Below are 19,746 nucleotides of genomic sequence, written 5' to 3' on the forward strand. Positions count from 1 at the left end.
GTTCCTTCTTCAATGTGACATTCTTTAAAATAATTAATTGTGGCTATCAAGTCACATCTTAGGTTTTTTCTACATGTGGTTGTCAAGGTAATTCCCCCCAATTCTGCTTCAAGTAGCCCCAGCATTCTAGTCCCACAGGGGCCAGCCAGATATCACCGGTAAAAAGACTGCAAGCTGGACACAAATGCAATAGCACTCATGTTTCCAAACTGGTATTGTAAGGCTTAACACCTAGTTAGAAATTATAGGTGATATATAGCCATCATGACAAAGAGCCCTCATTGCTTTCCTCTTCCTGAACTGGTTAAGGAGAAATCCATAAACCCACGCGGTGCAAAAATAAATAATGGCAATAGCACTAGCAATGAGAGGGTGGAGACTTTGAACCAAACATCTCTGTTTATTAGGAACATCTCCAACTTGTTCCCTAAGGAATGCATCTGCTAATTTGGTTGTTTTGCGGAGTGCAAGGTGGGTGGGGGATCTACTGTTCATTGCTGCTCTCTGCCTGGAACTTTGCCAGATCCTGGTCTTTCTTCCTTTTTCTGACTCATTAGCTCCATGCACCGCTTGACATGAAATATGAATGCCTGTGTCATCAACAAAGCAGGAGCACTTTGCTCACAGTGTGTGGCATGTTAACATGAATTTCCCCATGGGGTATGAATGGGGGGGGGGATAAGGGGGGCTTTATACGAGCAGTTGTGGGTGCAGCTTTCCTCAAGGGGGCAGTGAAGAGCTATGCAGGAGTGGCTTCTCAGCTGGGTTGGAGATAGAAGGATTGCATAATATACTATTATTGTTTGTCAGCAATCTCTTAGGATGTGTACATTGGTTTGCTTAAGCTTAGTAATTGCTGTTGTCGAAGGTTTTCATGGCTGGGATCACAGGGTTATTGTATGTTTTCTGGGCTGTACGGCCATGTTCCAGAAGTATTCTCTCCTGATGTTTCACCCACATCTATGGCAGGCATCCTCTGGTGTTGCCATAGATGTGGGCGAAACATCAGGAGATAATACTTCTGGAACATGGCCGTACAGCCCGGAAAAACATACATCAACCCTTAGTAATTGCTGTTTATATGTAGATGTGTTGATTTTCTGATTTTTGCGGAGGAATAGTATGGGTGAATGAGACCTTGTACGGTGAGTGCTCAGTATCTATAGGAGTTTGGTTTCAGGATACACCAGAGATATATAGAATCAGACAATCATGCCCCATACCATTAAATAGTGAAGATGAGAATACGGATATTTCCGTGTGTCTATGCACATTTTACCACTATTTAGGATGTAACAAGCCATAGTTGCTAGAAATCACAAATTTAGCATTTTCATCTTGCACTAAGTTGACATGCAAACAACATCACATGCTCATGTTATCCTTTTTTATAAGGAGATTGGATAACTTTAAGGTCCTTAGGTTATGTTTCTTTACACAGGGCAAAATTATGGCAATTATCATTGATAACATTGGAAAACAAAATGCCCCTTTTGTGGAATTAAGCTTGAGTGTGTTAATAACATGACAACACAACAAGGTCTAAGGTGTTTTTCTGCAACGGACTGACATTGTTCACAAAGTTAGCAAAATTAGTGACTGAAAGCACCAAGGCCAAAATAAATCTCTGAGGATTTTAAAAGGGAAAGCAGTGAGATGACATGATTGTGCAGCATGACACTTTAGGAAGTAGATTTGACAGTTTGATGCATTGTCTGCAATAGCTTTATCAATGCATCTGTTTAGCAAATATTAATCCAAAGGGTGTCTTACTGGCTCTGGCTTCATACAGTAAGCATACAGTGTAATTGACTCAGTCTGACAACTAGTAATTAGATCCTTGAAAAACCTCAGTTGCAGCATTCTTATTGAGGCTTTTCATGAGCCCTTCACAAACGCCCTCTAATTGCACAAAAGTACAAGCACATGAGAAGACCACACATACAGTAGTTGTTGCCTTTTGATTTATTGCTAGACTATACTAGTACAAGCTGTATAAAAATATTTTACAAAAAATGAGATCACAAGTAAACTGAAGATTAAAATATTACGCTGGTAGAATATAACAGAGATACAACTCGCATTCTTTTGTTATTTTTTAAAAAATGTAATGACATTTTGAACATGGAATTTACTTCAAAAGATATGGAAATTAAAAGCTGATTTCTTGTTTCAGTAAATAAACATTGCTAGTTGCATATTTATGCTTGATATTTACCTTGGAGCACTGAAAACCATTTCCCCAATATGTATATTAATATTGATTTCCACGAGATCTAAAGAGTCTTTCTTCCTTTTTCTGAAGTGTCCTTCAGGGTATTTTCTTAAATGATACTAACTGTACACTTTAATGTTCAATTTCCTGCTCCCAAAAATGGTTGAAGACCAGCAGAAAGTCGAACAGAGCCATCTTTAAACTGAGTGTACAGTCTGATCAGTAGAGCTCTTTCATTTGGCTTACAGATGTGGGAAATCAAAATCTTTGGTGTCACTTAGGAATGGCCCTGCTGGATCAGAACAAAGGGCTATCTAGTCCAGAATCCAGTTTCCTCAGAGCGGCCAACCAGATGCTTTGAGAAAAACAGGATACGAAGGCAAAAGCTCTCCATCTTCGGTGTTCCCAGCAACCGATACTTAATTTGTGGCTCACAGCTGTTGATAGACATGCGTTCCAAGACAGGGTAGGTCTCAATGGCTCCACTTCTGGGAACATCCAGACAAAATCAATCATGGAGTATGTGACTACTGAACAAAAGCAGGATTGTTACACCTCATCTTTGGGTGCTAACTGTAGTTAATCTTCATTTTCAGAGGGTAATTACATGAAGTCCTCTGGCTTTGCTGGACCAGTTTAGGAACACGCTTACAATTTAGTGCAAATAAAATCAATTCAGTTCAAAAATGATAAAACAATTATCAGATGTAGCTTGAATCCCAGCACTTTCCCACCATCTGATGGCTGCTTCTATTAGGACTGCACAACATGCTCAATAATAATAATAATAATAATAATAATAATAATAATAATAAGAAGAAGAAGAAGAAGAAGAAGAAGAAGAAGAAGAAGTTCATCATGAGCTGGAAGGGCTAATTGATGCATATTATTCACTTGCAGAACATAATTTCCATATCATTTTCTTGAACATGAAATGTGCCAATGTACTGCTGGTAAATATAGTCAGCCTAATCCAGGGATAGTCAGGCACAGCAACATTTTAGGGTAAATGAAAGAATAAAAAATTGCAAGTCATTGTGCTTGATATTTCACAATATAATTCTGATAGTCTTTTTTCTTATCTCACACATAAACATGAAGAACCTGAGTTAACACTTGGAAAACCTTGAAAATGAATGGTCTTGTTCCCTTCTTCTGATCATTTTAGCACATTTATGGCCATTCATTTCTGTAACCAGGAGGACAAGAAATCAGTATTTAAAAACAAAAAGCTAGGACTATCAATATTCTCATTTTTTCCCCAAGGCCACACATCAGATGCATTTACATTACGCTTGTATACTCCTTCCTCTTTGGTCTATGGAAGATTGTGCAACTGCTATCAGCACTTTCAATTTACAGAAATACCAGAGATATTGGATTTTTCTAAATTATACATTATATGCAAGCAAGTAGAAATGAATAAACAAATCTTATAATTGGCTATGTGACATGATTATTGATTTGTCAATGAAGCAGATAACTGTCATTTGCAACTGTTATGCAGCAGTGAGGGGAAGGCAGGGCAATTTCAACTGACATATTAAACAGAGCAAATACATCTGTACATTGACCTTAAAATTTCAATATGAGCATCCAAAATAGCAGAATCTTTAATTGAGATGTATGGACAGATGACTCATATCAAACACCCACTAAGGTATTTATAAAAGATAATATACAAGCTAAGTCTTTGGGAGTAGCAATTGTAAGGTTGACACAATGGAAGAATATGAGTAAAGGGATGTAGCAAAGCTAAGAGGGACTTAAAGATCCCTGGGGAGATACTGTAGCCCTTGTTCTCCAAGATCACAAGAGTCCAGGTCTGCCCCCACTGATTTCAGCAATGCTTCCTTCTATGTAAGAGCACTTATTAAAGCTGCAGTTGAAGAAAATGCAAAACTAGCTATTTATAAATATTAACATAGAAGAATTGCATTATCTGTGGCAGTTAAAAAAACATAGAAGTCCATTTCTTTTAAAAGATCTTATAATACAATATACATATTTTTCAAAAATACACTGTGCTAGCTGTTTGATATTTTTATATATCAATATATAACCAAGATGCAGCTTTAAAAATATTGTAACATGGCGCTGTCTTTGAACACACCCTACATTTAAAACATAACAGATTGTTCCCAACGAAGATAGAAAAGATACATATTTACAAGGAGCACAATCCAACCAAAAAGAGACACTTTATAAGATTAGGACGGACGAATTAAACACATGCTTATCTCTCTCTTTCCTAATGGATTTATGTATTCTATATTACATACATATTGCATAAAGTTCCTATCTAGCAAGGTATAAAGCAAAAGTGCTTAATTTGCCTGGATTGTGTCCCAAAAGCAGTATTAACTGAGTGCAAACTGTAACTATTCGATATTCTTTTTACCAACAAAATCACATCCAACAGACGCTTCCACTATTGAAATTCAGTCAATCTAACATTTTGCTCAACCTCACGGATTAAAAGAGGGAGTGAGAAACAAAAAGAAAAATGAGATAATTTGTAAATGAAATGTGTCCATTTAAATTACAAATTATCTCCACACGGTTTCTCCTTTCTTATTCTTTACTTTCAAAATGCATTCAAAAAGGACAAAAGCCTCTTCCTCACATCTGTCCTCTCCTTAAACTCTCTCCAATTGCTTATATGTTAAGACGGATGGCTTCATTTTCTCCATATTGTCTATTTGATGCAAAGGTCTACAGGAGCTCATCCTGTAATTTGCAAGCAAAGTTGTGATAGAAGAATGGAAATTAGAAAAAGACACTAAAAATACGAGAGATGATCTTTTGCATTACAATATGTCATTTATACTTGAGCATAGTATAACATTAATGGAAAATGCATTAAAGCTGTTCACCTCACAGACAATGCCCTGGGAGAACTTTTGGTACAATGGCAGGAAGGCACAGCAGTGAAACTTTCAGATAACTAAGGAAAGACAGAATTTCCTAATATGTTGCTATGGCTATCTTCCAAATAAACTCACATGAAGCAATTAACTTGGCCTAGGTGAATCTGATTTAACTTTAGAATAGAGAGATACTTCCATCAATATTATAACATTAATACTGTAAAATGTCTGCAGAACCAAAAGAAATAATGTTTAATATGGAAGGATTCAGAATTCTCTATGCTACTTTAATGTATTCATTACGTATAAAGACAGAAATCTGTATAATTGCCTCTAAAGGGGTTCTCTTGTTTCAGAAATAAATATATACCTATTATTTAGAAACAGCTGCTTGCAAAATGTTCAAAAGTAAATACAGTAGGATAGCTTGTCTTCATATAGCCACCATATTTTTAAATATGTAGCCTATACTACACACACAATATATGAAACTACACCTAGCATATAAGGAAGGCACGGGACTGCAACTGTAGAATTCCTACTCATTTCTTTGGATGCAAAAAAACCCCAACAACAACAATGAACAAAGCAAGTGACCCATTCAATTAACATTCACTGTAGTTTTCTTCCTAGTTGACATGGGAGTGGGAACAAACAGCATAATTCTTGCTTTTCACATTTTTTTTTTACTTTTAAGATAAAATTTGTGAAGACAATCAAGGCATTGCATCAGCAAGTGCTGAAGCTCAGGACTAGCTTTGATGGGTGCTATCACCTGGAATGACTTTGGCACTGATAAAGTAAGAATTCAAACCCATCTTCAGACAAATGGGGCACCACGAATAGAAAGGTAAAAGTAGGCACTGAATGGGGAGCACCAGGTATACAATCCTGCATTAAGAAACAGCCTGTCCCATTATTTTAGCATATACAAAACACATGTTGCTTTGCTACTTCTTCAATGGGAATGTAAATTCAAGGCACCATTATCAACAAAAAAAAGTGCAAAATTGTCATTGCCTATGGTTTACCAGCCATAGGTAAGAATACATTAATGATGAGTAGCTCATGGCAGAAATTGGTTATCATGAGATCTTGGATACATTTCTAAGATGAATCATAATCCCTGAGCATATTTGGAAAAGGGACTTTCCAATCAACAAGCAACATGGAAATTAATTAGCTTTAAAAGGATGAATTGCAACATCGTGATTAGGTTTATTTCTGCTACATGCTGAGTATCCCTTATTCGAACTGTTTGAACTAGAAGTGTTCATAATGAGATATTGGAGATGGGACCCAGGTCTAAACATAGAATTTATTAATTGTTTCATATACACTATAGACACATAGCCCAAAGGGTATTTTATGCACAATGCCTGAAATAGCTCTGTGCAGGAAACAAACTTTGTGTACATTAAATAATCAGGAAGCAATCTTATTGCCCAGGAGGACAATATGGGAGTAATTTGCATTTCAGAATTCTGGATAAAGGATACTCAGCCTGCCTTGTCTTATTATTGATTGCAGAACAATCTCTTATTTGGGCATTTTAAAATATATTGGACAGGATAGGATCCAAAGGAATGCTTATCTAGTTTCATCTCATTCTGAAAAAGTTTGAAGCAGGTCTGTCTCAAGCAGCAATACTTCCTACCAGTAGAGACATTATCTAATAAGCTGCAAGATCTTTCAAAATGCGCCTTCTTGTCCCTTATTTGTAAGCCTGGTCACAAAATTACATACTGTGTTTAGCTTATTCAATATGAATGCTCAAAAAACACTATATGTCTGCTAAATATTTCCTTTATCTTGCTGGTTTTTTTTTTTTTTTTGGTGTTTAAACTCATTGCCAAATTACATCACTTCTTTACATTTTTTTGCTTTTCAGTGTTATGCTGGGTCATTCTTATTGAGCCAAAATAAACAAAAGTGTATTTTCTCCTTAGGAAGAACAGTGACAAGATGAGGAAGGATTTTCAAAATGTCAAAACAACTTTCTGTTTTGTCTGCTACTTAACCTGACACGACAATAACTCCAAGATGTGCTCTGAAATTCAGAGGCTATACAATTTGTTTCTGGAAGGTATTGTGAATTGCATGAGAGGGTAGGCTTTAAAAATCAATTTCATGTGAAACTGAAAATCCCTTTGCACGTACAACTGCTATTGTCCTTTTCTGTCCCTTCCTTTTCATATATGCCACCGCTTCCCTTGATCTTAGGGCAAGTCAAAGAAGGGACTGACAAGAAGACTAGGTTGGACCCTAGATGGCAGACTGGCTGTCCTTCCAAGTCAGCAAGAGACTGAAAGGGGAAATCTGTAAACTGCAATCTAGTTATTTTACCTAGGGGAGTCACCAAATCCTGTCTGATCTTTGCAACTAAGCTGGATCATTCCTGGCTAGTATTGAATGGGAATACCAGAGGAAGGATTGGGCAAAAACCACCTGAGTATTCCTTGCTTAAGAAAATCTTTTGCAATTTATGGGGTTGCACCACAAGTCAATGGGTAACTGGAAGGCAAATGGGCACACATGGCTATCCTGCCTCAATGTTTATCATACTAAGGACTTTGGAAATACTCAGAAGTATCCTCTCTCTCTATGAGAAAAGTTAATTTGGCGTACTCTGCTGTGTCTATGTAAACAGTGGCAATTGTCAGTGCCAATGGTATGGAGAGCCAGAAGCCCATACAACAACAGATCCACTGTCATAAAAAGGTTGAAGCAATTGAGGGTAGTAGCTCCTTCTCTTCTTCCTGTGTATTGCTTATAAATGGCCAGATGATACAGCATAGTGCTGCCTTGCTCTCTCAATCTATATGGCTGGTGTTAGCACAATAAGTTAGAACAATAAGATTAGTTACTTGCTATGAGCCTCAATACATATAGCATATTTGAGTCAATGTACATGTGATGCTAAATTACATGGCGTGCATTTTCTGGAATTGTAAAATATCAGATTTGAGGGGGGGGCATAAAGCTGGCTTGTCAGTTAGAAAACTACTGCATCACCTCTTTCTGTTGTGCTTTTTTTTGCATAAATACTAAAATACTCTGATGAAACATTCAAATATGAAATTATCCTAATACACCACAACTGCAGCCTAAGGTGATGTAATTCCAGAAATTCTGAATTCTGAACTTCATGTAGATGTATAGACTGATCCTCAGTTGCCACTTCTGCACTACACAAGCTGGCCGAGAAAATAAAATTGGCTATCCTTCTTGATACAATGTTTAAGAAAGCTCAAACATATTGTGGTTTCTTCTTGTAATGGAGCTCTTAGAGCAGTGGTTCTCAACCTGGAGTCCCCAGATGTTTTTGGCCTACAACTCCCACAAATCCTAGCCAGTTTACCAGCTGTTGGGATTTCTGGGAGCTGAAGGCCAAAAACATCTGGGGACCCTAGGTTGAGAACCACTGTCTTAGAGAATCAAGATCTCTACATTGACTATATGTCAATTATCTTTTGCAGGAAATCTAAACATTTTTCACTGGAGGAAAGAAAATCACCTTATTGCAACATAATGAAAAAAGGTCCCTGAGATATCTGGGTATTTGGCTAGCTGCTGGCATGAGCACCAAGACAGGAAAAATATTTAACCAGTTTAACTAGTTAAGCTACTCTGCATGTCACTTTTCCTATGAATGAAATCATGGCATCTTTTTAGGGTAGTTTGCTCTTGTAATTTGTACCACGAAGAAAAAATCATTGTTAAAGTATGGAAACAGTTTCCAGTTCATATTACTAAAAAGCAAACAAGTTCTGTTGTGAGAATATAAGACAAATACTTTTGCATTATCCATATATACCCCCACATCGGATATGAAAAATTCACTAAGAAGAAAATGGAAACACAATGTTACCGATTTTAAATTCCAGTGATTTCAGAGGGAGTTTTATGCACTGACTAATGCAAATATCTTCCAGTGAAATCCATGGGTTCTAAAACATTCAATTTTTCATTGTATTGTTGGTTGAGTTTATATATCTTCTAACTCAAAGCAAAACAAGTTTGGCTTCCATGTATCCTGAGATGAGAACAACAATACAGTAAAGCCCAATTCAGAGCACTGCATTATAGCTTGATAAGCAGATGTGTCCATACAGTGTGGCTTTCCTTCTTTTTCTCATTGCAGTAGCCTTCTTGCCCTAGATTCTTTGTTGCTGCTTATGAAGCTCCCATTGTGCCGAAAAGGTGGTCAAATCCCTATTTGCAAAAGAACAAAGGTAATTTTGCTCCCTTAAATTTTTCTGGCTCAGTGCCTATGCATTATTTTGTGAGTGGTCTTATCTTTTTATTTTTAAAAAATGGCCAACTTGATTACTTTGGAATCCAGACTATTTTCTGTTGAATGAGTAACTTTGCAATTCATCCGGTGTGGTTCACAGCACAAACATAATCCCACTTCAGCACAGGTTTCTGGACTGATGCCTTCTTTTTTCAGTTGCATAGCTCTTTCCATTCTGCAAATGTGTGTGTGCGCATTAGTAATCATAGTAATATATTGTGTCAAGCGCACGCCTTGTTACATGAGAACGACATGATCTTTGAACAAAAGGAAGAGTGTTCTTTTTGATGTTTACAGTGAGAGGTGCCGGACTGCTTAGTCAAAGCTGTCAGTTTGATGCCAGTGCATTGTTCCTGGTGTTGAACTGGTGCCTTGAGATGATCAGTTAAGGAAGCAGGAGGCTGATGGGGCAAGAGAGGAATCTAAGAGGTCAGGTACGGAAGCGTCCAATAAAAGTTGACTTGCAAATCTCTTCTATGTCTGACTTCTGGCAGGCAGTCCTGAAAATTCTTTCCTGATAATTTCGTTAACTGTGAAAAAAATAGAGGAAGGAGAAATGTATTAATCTGCCAGGGATTTAAAAAGACCTTAATATGAAATCATGAGGATAGTTTGTTGCTAAAAGCCATTCAGAGGGTTAGTGATGTTGTGGGAAGACATCTAGAACAGGACTACAAAGATTGGGATGAAAACAGCTATGAAACTCAGTGGGCAATTTTGTGTCACTATCTTTCATTCTGAGGGGTAGGGGAGACTGCCATGAACTCCTTAGAAGAAAGGATTTTTAAAAAAAATAAAATAAAAAGTAATATAAAAATGTATTCTCATTCATCTTTGGGTAAATGCTTTTCGATGTACTCCTATTCAATAGCCAGCAGAGTGTAGTGGTTTGTGAAGACCAGGGTTTGAATCCCTGCTTAGCTATGGAAACCCACTGGATGACCTTGGGTAAGTTCTCACATTCTCTCAACCTTAGAAGTCAAAGGCAAACCTCCTCTGAACAAATCTTGCCAAGAAAATCTTACAACAGGTTCACCTTAGTGTGAATAGCAACAGCAACAATAGAGCTCCTGTTTGATAGCCTAATTGTATTTACATGACATAAAACATATCATTAATTCTTATGTCGGTAACACTGTTTGAACCTAAGTCATAGGTTTTATAAGTCACAACCAGCACCTTGAATTGTGTTTGTAAAGAGACCAGAAGTCAATGGTGCTGTTAGAGTGTGGGGCAGTCGTATGATCCCTCTGTATATACGTGTGCATATTTGTATGTGTGTATTAGGAAGACGGACAGGAGAAATGATGCAAAAATACAAAACATTGTGATATTTTTATCCTATAATATTCATAAAGAGACATAGCGTTAGAAGAGACAACAAGGGCCATCTAGCCCAACTCTCTGCCATGCAAGATGCATAATCAAAACACTCCCGACAGATGACTATCGTATTTAGCATCGTCTTAAAAATCTCCAGAGAGGGAGAATCTATCACATTCTCAAGCAACATGTTCCATTGTCAAACCACTCGTACCATCAAGAAGTTCTTCCTAATGTTTAATACAATATCTTCTCGTAGATTCCATGCAAACACTAGGAAAAACTTCCTGATGGTAAGAGCAGTTCAACATGTTACCCAATGCCCTTCATGAACATCTGACTAAATAAAATGTGTCAAATTATTAATTATTGATTGGTTAATAATTCATCGATATACAAGCCAACACACTCTTGTAAAATCTCACTTCAGGTTATCTTTAATGTAAATGAAATAAGTCTGGCTTCATTTTTTGCAAAGATTGCCAAGGAACAGTTTGCATTTTTTTAAAAGAAACAGGCTTTGAGCTGTATTTGTTAGCAAACCTCTTGTCTTTCTGGTGAGCTGCAGTGCAAGGGATAAGCCAGTGGGAGGTGAAATTGATCTAATTTCACCACGGGCCAATTCAAAAGCTGGTGCTTTTTTTTTTTTCATTTTTTAAGCTTCCTGTTTTCTCTACCCAGGAAATGAGAAGAGCAGATCTTCAATGGAAATTTTTCGGTCTCTTGAGTGCTAAAAATAGCAGTTAGGTAAAAAAAAGGTGGGCACCAACACTAATGAGGGAGTGGAGGGTCATTTCCTTTCTGTAAACAAATTGACTGAAGCTACAGACTGCTTTATTTATCAACATATTTGTTCACATAGTTCAGATCACACACACAAAACACACACATACAAAACACAAACACATGCACTGTTTTGTAGGGACATTTCCTTTTATTTAATGAAATCAACCTGCTTGGAAATGTGACATTTTCTCTGTTACAGAGGTTTGTTGACTGCTGGAAGGGTTTAACATTTTAAAATCTGAGGAAAACCCTGGCTGGATTAAAGACCAAATTACATTAATTTTATTACAAATACCAATGCGAGGGCCCCTGGGAACAGATAAAGCACAATGCAGCCTCATAAATAAAGCCACAAATGCTACTAGTCTGCAAAACTAGCTTGGCAAAAGGCTGATCCCACACATTTTCAAGTCAGCTGTAGAGGAAAGGGTGCCCCTGGTTTGGTGGCTGGGTGGAATACAGCCTACCAACATTTAAGCAGGCCAGTTGTTTTTACTAAAATCCCTTTATCAAATAGGTCGGAGAAGAAAGTATTAAATCCAGTGCCTTACATCTACTAGTCATTGGTTTCTATGCTAGTTGCAGATGAAGACATTAAGAATGCTGCCTTGCTCCAAAGCGCACTCAGTTATCTCTCTGAACGCTGTGCACTCACCTGTGCAAAATTCCTGAGGGTCTCTTATATTATACAGTTAAAATACTATGATTCCATTTAACAGCCATGGATTCCTCCTGTTCCACTCTGGGATATGTAATGTTCTAATTTAGTAGGTACAGTTCTAATTAATCCTCTGTCATACCACTTTTCTAGCTGGTTTTACATATTAGCCCTCCTCTTCCTCCTCCTGCATACCTTCTACTTCAACTGTTGTAAACTAAGCCAAACTAAGAAAGTAATTTGCACTTATTTAACTGTGAGAGGAGAGGCAGAACCTTGCTTTTTTCAGTAGGTTCAGGCAACAGCAAACTGATGCAGTTTATGTCTTTCCTAATTTATATCTTTTTCCTCATTAATAATTGTTGTCATCTTGACCACACTCTAATGTCATTTTGCCACATATCTCAGTTTTCATCTGAGAAAAGTTGGATGATATACAGATTTTTTTTTGGGGGGGGGGATTCTCATCCAGAGAATGCTAGTGTCTCATCAAACTACAACTCCATGAATGCAGCCAGTTCATCAAAATAGGAACATAGGGCTTGTGGAGAAGTCATAGTTATTATGTTTAATTTTAACTGTTAGAGTATGTATTTGTGTTTAGTTGACACAGTAGCTGAAACAGAAGCCATCTTGTTTCAATCCACAGTAGTGCTGTTACCAAGGAGACGGAGCTGGCTAGCTCACCAGAGGGAGAAGTGGGCGGAGCCAAGAAAAGGAAAAAGTGGGAGTTAAAAAAAAAGAAGCCAGGGAGTGCGTGGCAGGAGGCTTTTCAGTCAAGAAGGGCTGAGGAGTCAGGCCTGGCCAAAATCTTTAGTCAAGGCAGACTAAAGGGAGCCTAGTCAAGATCTCTAGTTGGGAAGGACTAGTGATCAGGAATTTGATCGGTAGTAGATCAAATTAAAGGCTTTTGTTGTAGTTGGGACATTGTTCACTAAGGAGCTCAGCTGAGGTTAGAGTTCACTACAATTCATATCATCAGTAGGAGAGTGAGAGTGGAATTACACCAGAGACTACTGGTGTGGTGGTTATAAGAGTTATTAAACTACTTGTTTATCTAAAGTTCCATAAGTAAATCAATCAACCTGCAACCATAAGCTTTGTACGCAATAAACTTGTTGTTCTTTGCTAACAACTGACTCATTACATCTCATCTGCATCTGTGGAGCCAAATTTCATCGGTGATAATTCAAAAGCCTCACGTTGGTGGCAGTTACCTTAATAAATCACCAAATTGGGGAAGAGTAATAGTCACAGTTACCTCAGAAAGGGAACAACAACACAGAAATCCCTAACTACAGAGACAGAGGCTGGGATCTTGAAATAAAGATCACCCCCTGTAATCCTTCCCCTCATATAAAGGTGATATATATACAATCTAGAGGGGTTAAAAGATTCAAAAATCCCCTCAGCAGTGGAAACAGCATTTACAATTTGCTTTGACACCATTACAATTGGCTTGAGTCTTCCCAATTGGCTTTAGCATCAGCGCAATTGGTGGCAGCGTCGGGATTGAGTCTTCGTAATTAGATTAAACCATCCCAATTGAAGGAACATCAGCGCAGGGCTATAAGTGTCAGGTGTGAAAGGACACTAGCAGATCACCTCTAGATTTTAAATAAAATGATATATTCAATAATAGAGTAGGATTTCCTATTAAAGAATCACCCATAATTTTCTCTGGGTTGTATCCACAATAACTTATTGAGCCATTTGGAGAGGCGGGCAACAAATCAAATGTTGTTGTAGTAATAATAATCATTTCTGAATTATGGAATTCCTATGGCAAGCCTATCATAGGTTTTCCGTGTCTGCGAGTGTGTGACTCATCCAAGGTCACCTAGTGGATTTTCATGGCCAAGTGGGGAATTGAACATTGGTATCCAGAGTCAAAGTCAAACAGATATGCATTACTAACAGCTTTGTTGAATTGGCAGACTTGTTTCTGGCCTGCCCCATTTCAGGGAACAGATGGAAAACGGTATTATTGAATGCTTCTCTAACACAGAAGCAAAGAAAGCTTGTGTTTAATGGAAAACAATGTCTTGAAAAATTGAGGAAAATCCATGATTTATTTATGACAAAATCATTTTGATAATAAGCATAGCTTTTTTTGCAGAAAATGTGTGGGATTTTTTGTTGCAGAAAACAGCATATTCTGCACAAAAACCTTGTTTTTTTGGTGAGGAAAATAATGTGTCTTGATCCAAAATTGGTGTGTTTTTGTGGGGGGAAATTGTGGTTTTGTACAAAAGGTATTTCTCGTAAATGCATTAATTTTTACAAAAAAACAAAAACAAAAAAAACCTAAAAAAAACCCCTGAAGTCTGAAAATGCATAATCATACAGAATGGGGAGAAAATGTTTGCAATTATTGTATACAAGAATGAAATAAGCAAATATGTTCAAGCCTTATTCACTCAGCATAAAGAATTCCTCCCACAAGGACATGGAAATGGGGATGTGGATCAGGACCACAGTTGTTAGCCACATCTATAAGGAAAGGCGTTACAACAACTTCCGTCTTTCATGAATATAAATTACTCCATACTAAGCATTCTGACAATAAATGTGAAGGGTGTTATAGAGTAATAGGCTGTTAAATGATGAATTAATAAATCCAGAGTTCATGCTGTCTAGCATAATTGCTGGTGAAATTACTCATAGGGCCAGAGTTAATTCAGATGCCCATGATAGCAATGACGTGATACCATACCAATACCTCTATTTTCTTTGTTAAAAAATGCTGTGTAACTGAGGGTACAAGCCAACTAAACTAATCGAGATTATTCAACCAAAATCTGAGGTCAAAATTTACTTAACCGAACTGCAAAGTAAGTACAGATTAATTTTGAGCCCATTTTCATTTCTTACTATAGAAAAGGCAGGAGAAAACATATCTAGTGTTTAGTTGTATCAATCCATAAAATGCTTTGCTAATTAAATTGAAAGTTATCTTACACTTCTTTCATTGTATCAAATACAATATCCTTGTTAAATTTTTGGTACCATGTGGATTTTTTGTTAATCAGTTGATTCAAATGGTATAAAAGGTAGTTTATTAATTAACTAATCATTCTTTAATTGGTTGACATTTCCTGAGATGCAATGTTTCCTTTGGCCTTGTTCTATGTTTGAGAGTTCTGCTAAGCACATGCTTCACGCATGTCTTATATGAATCATCAATGGGGCTATCTTTGTGAGGTCTCTTTTGAAGTAATTTTAATGCATCCTGTAAATCAAATATCTGATCTGTGTATGTTTGTGCATGGGGGAGAAACATTATTTTTAAACCTGCTCATAGCAACCCCCTCACCAACTCTTTGCATCACAGGAAAGGGTAAACAACTGTTTCATATTCATTTTTTCCAATACTCTCATATTTTATGTACTTTTGATGATTGTGCAGAAGATATCTAGTTCTTATTATGACTCATTCTGCTTTGCAATGGAGGAGGGAAAGGGGGAGATGGTGGTAAAGAGTCCAAAAATTTCTGAGGCCTGGATACTGTGCTTTGATTCTTGTAAATATCCAATAAAAATGTGCCCTCATTGAGCCAAATAGCTGGGAAGGCATCCAAAAGATTAAGATAATCAGAGGTTTAGATAAAGGAGAGTGCTGTGTACATAGGATTATACTGTTGTGGACAACAGATTTAGAAGAAGGGTGTGCACTCAAGAACAGCCTACAGGCATATGCACATAGCCCAACTAGAATGTTGCACATGTGGAACTAGTTTGTTCGGGTAAACATTCATCATGTCTTTAAGAATTTGTTTATTTGCTTTATTACATGCCAATGCATCAGGCTAATCAACAATTGGTAAGCAATAGCATCAACCATCTTGACTACTCTTCCAATACGTTAGTAAATGCCAGCAGAGTTGCAGTTGCTAAGGGTGCCCTGTGAGTTCCTCAGCATATATCAAATGTTGCACAGATTCAGTCATAATACACTAACGTGCCTATGTCTAGAGCAATGGTTCTCAACCTGTGGTTCCCCAGATGTTTTGGCCTCCAACTCTCAGGAATTCTAACAACTGGTAAACTGGCTGGGATTTTTGGGATTTGTAGGCCAAAACACTTGGGGACCCACAGGTTGAGAACCACTTGTCTAGAGAGTTTTGCAAAGTTTAGACTGGGTGGTTAATTCACTCCCTTCCAGTTTGGTCATCAGTGCTCAGACTGAATATTTGAATATGAGACACCTACTAGATCAGACCAAGGATTCACCAGCAATGACCAAGCAGATACCCCCAGAGGTCTCACAGCTAAAGGGAATTAGCCTCTCCCTGCCTTTGCTGCCCCATACCAGTTGGTAGTCTACACTAAAAAGTGTGTCAGACCACAGGCACATTGGTGAATCTATGCACATCATATATTCCAGTTGGCTTCCTTCTCTAAAAGGGAAGCAAACTTTAGGAATAAGCACTTTCCCCGTCCCAGAGTAGCTTACTGTCTTGCCTTGCTGTTGTTAACCATGGTTTCATATGTCACACTCACTTAAACAAACCAAGGTTAACTCAAGTCATCACCCCTTCCAAATATGAGACTGAAAATAAACTAGACGTGGTAACAGCAGATATGGATTTAACAACATTTCTTCCTTACTCACACATAAAGCAAGTCAATATTTATAGCAGACTTGAATTGCTTGAATTACAATGGGCCTTGTTACCACTTCTGTCAGCCCGCTTAAATGCTGTTTTCAGAAGCCTGTGGGAAACAATGGTCTAAAAGTGGAATTAATCACAAGGAGATTTCATCGTAAGCCCCCATGCCCTTTTCTGATTCAAGTGCACTTCTTACCTCCTTTTGCTTTGCCACCTCAGGCATTTTGCTTCACAAAATGGCAAAATGCCTCACCTTCTCACAACAGTATTACCCCAAGACCCAGGCCTGGTCCAACATTGAAGCGGCTGAAGCCGCCGCTTGGGGCGCACGTCGAAGGGGGGCGCTGTCGAGGCCTCAACAGCGCCCCTGTGTAAATTTAGCACCGGTGTTTGTCCAGGTGCTGCCGCTGCTGGGGACCATCGCTCGCCAATCGGCTGAATGAGGAAGGCTCCAGGAAGGTCTAGCTCTTCTACAGAGACCTTGCGAGACTTCACGAGACCCCGCAAGGTCTCCCTAGAAGAGCTAGGCCTTCCTGGAGCCTGGGCTTCCTCATTCGGCCGTTTGGCGAGCAATGGTCCCCGCTGCCCCAGCTCTAAGGTATTGGTTTGTGTGGGGGGGGGGGTGTCCCAAATTCGGGGGGGGGGGGTCACAAAGATTTGGTTCGCCTACCCCCCAAAATTACCTTGGGCTGGCTCTGCCAAGACCCTGACATGTTATCACAATAATATGCAGCTAGCATTATTACAGCAGCACTCACAAATACCAGAAGGCCTTCAATCAAAATTGTGCAATCAAACTGATAAGGGCATGTGAGATTGTGCTTCACTTAAGAGAAGGTTTAGGAACATTGGCTCTAGTTATTGGCAAAGGATCTAAGGTTAATCAGTTTTACAAAATGAATTCTTTTCTCTTAGCTATACTGCATAATTGCAGATAAGAAGCCCTGCACAAGCAAAGCCTGTGCCAAACACAGGATCAAGGGCATATTTTTATACAAAATGAGTGCAGCCCAAATAGACCCAGTGCATAATACAGGTCAAATAACATATTAGGCAATGGGAGGAGAGGGCAGGAGTGTGGACAACAGTTATGTGTTCATTTTTGGAACAAACCTAGGTCTTTGAATTATCAGATCCTGTTGTTATCAATGCAAATAATGACTTGGCAATTTTCAGTGATTTCAAACATAGCATGCAACTCCCCCACGACACCCACAGTGCTTCCTCCCTAGCCTCCCCCCTCCCAAATATTAGGTTTCTGAAATTAGCCTTTCAACTGAGCAATAACCAAAATGACATTGACAGAAGTAACCCAAGTACATCAAACAAAATTTAAGAAAAGCTGTAGCTAGACAAAATTCAGGAAAATATAAATTACCTTGGACTTTGATTGCTCGGATCAAAAAAGCACAGTCATTCTGTTTCATATAATGTTTTGTATCCAGCTAAGGTGTGTATCTATCAGCTCTGAAAAAGATTTGCAAAACCGTTTTTGAGAAAAAAAGTGTAACCTTTGACCCTACTATAAGGTCAAATGTTACAATGCTTGGGTTTTTTGTTTCACATTACATACTAAAACATGAATGATTGCCCTACATATCCTTGGACTAACCAACCAGTATTTGGACACCTGAAGTAACTTTCTTGAGTTTTGTGTTTCAGGCATTCTGAGTAATGAAGATATGGATGACTTACATATTAGCTCACTGCTGAAGAAAAGCCATGTCTTTTACTTTGAAGATTACCAAATAACTGGTGGAATTTTTTTAATGATTTTGAAAAGATTTATTTGGTTTATAGATTAATATTTCAAAGCAAGTGATATGTGTGAACTGCAAATAACATGTAATTACTCTAAGGTACCAGATGTTGTCTAATCTTGGAAGGTAAGAAAGATCAGGACTTGATTGGGAATCTGCAAGTAATACCAGGTGTTGAAGGCTTTATTCAGAGGAAAGCAATGGAAAACCACCTTTGAGTATTCCATGCCTAAGAAAATAATAGGAAATTCATGGGGCTGCCATGTTGATAAGTGACTCGAAAGCACATACTTTCCTTCCTTTCCTGATCGACAGGAAACCAACCAACATAATGTCTTAAATGCCTTAAAGACTAGTCTCAATTTCTTAGCTGGGTGTTTGGTTTAAGCAGTGAACAACATGGCTTCAACACCAGCATTAATATAGTATTTATGCACCTCTAGTATAACATATGTGCAATGTATCCAAGGTGTCTTTCCTTCACCAGTGAGCAATTGCAACCTGTCCCAGAAGCAAAACATGGAACATTAGAGCTTCATTGGAAGGCAATTTACACAAGTCTGCACTTTCACATTTCTCTTTTTAATAATAAAGCCATTTCCCCATCTCTACTGGTAAGGTCAAGACATATACTCTCACAACTGATGAGAGATTGTTCACTTCATGTGTAAGAATAAAATGAGAAACATATGCATTTTTTTTCCTGTCAATGTCTCTGGAATTTGTATCAGGAAAAATCTGCACAAAACTGGACACTCCCCTTTACTAATACCGTAAAAACACACACATATAGAAAGCACAGAACGATATAATTATCAATTAAAATGACAACAGCAACTATGTTTTGTGTAAAAATTGGGCAAAAGATGCTCTCACAAAAATGCACTAACTTCAAAATGCATTAAGAAAATCACTATCTCACCAGTACATAATCTTTTGTTTAGAGTTTTCATCCTAGCTTGCATGAATGAGATCTGTGAGAATAATATCCCTATCCTCCACATTCTGAGTGTACAAATGTTTTTAAACTTTTCTCCTGCAGCAGCCCTACACACTGGTTAAGCCTATACTAAAACTCTGCACCTGGATGTACTCATTCTCACTCACTGTATATTTGGGTGGGCAAGCATACTGCATGCAGCCTCCAAGACCACCCTTTTTCTAGGGGAAAAAGTTGAAATGCCTCTCCTGGAAGTCTTCAGGAATGGTAATTCATGTTTTCAG

At 38.0% G+C, this 19,746-nt stretch overlaps 1 protein-coding gene across 6 annotated transcripts in view; it reads right to left on the reverse strand.

The window, feature by feature from the left end:
- Window positions 1-1,946: 1,946 nt before the first annotated feature.
- Window positions 1,947-19,746, reverse strand: part of nfatc2 (nuclear factor of activated T cells 2) — a 169,813-nt gene continuing 152,013 nt past the window's right edge. For 5 of the 6 annotated variants that reach the window (XM_008115601.3, XM_016995453.2, XM_016995452.2 and 2 more), the window contains exon 10: window positions 1,947-9,912. In XM_008115601.3, the coding sequence (XP_008113808.1) occupies window positions 9,857-9,912 (56 nt within the window). In that variant the 3' untranslated portion in view covers window positions 1,947-9,856. Of the gene's footprint in view, window positions 9,913-18,140; window positions 18,230-19,746 lie in introns of all 6 variants that reach the window. The other variant, XM_008115600.3, reaches the window with a different exon arrangement.

This window comes from Anolis carolinensis, chromosome 4 (assembly GCF_035594765.1).
Source record: "Anolis carolinensis isolate JA03-04 chromosome 4, rAnoCar3.1.pri, whole genome shotgun sequence".
Taxonomy (NCBI): Eukaryota; Metazoa; Chordata; class Lepidosauria; order Squamata; family Dactyloidae; genus Anolis; species Anolis carolinensis.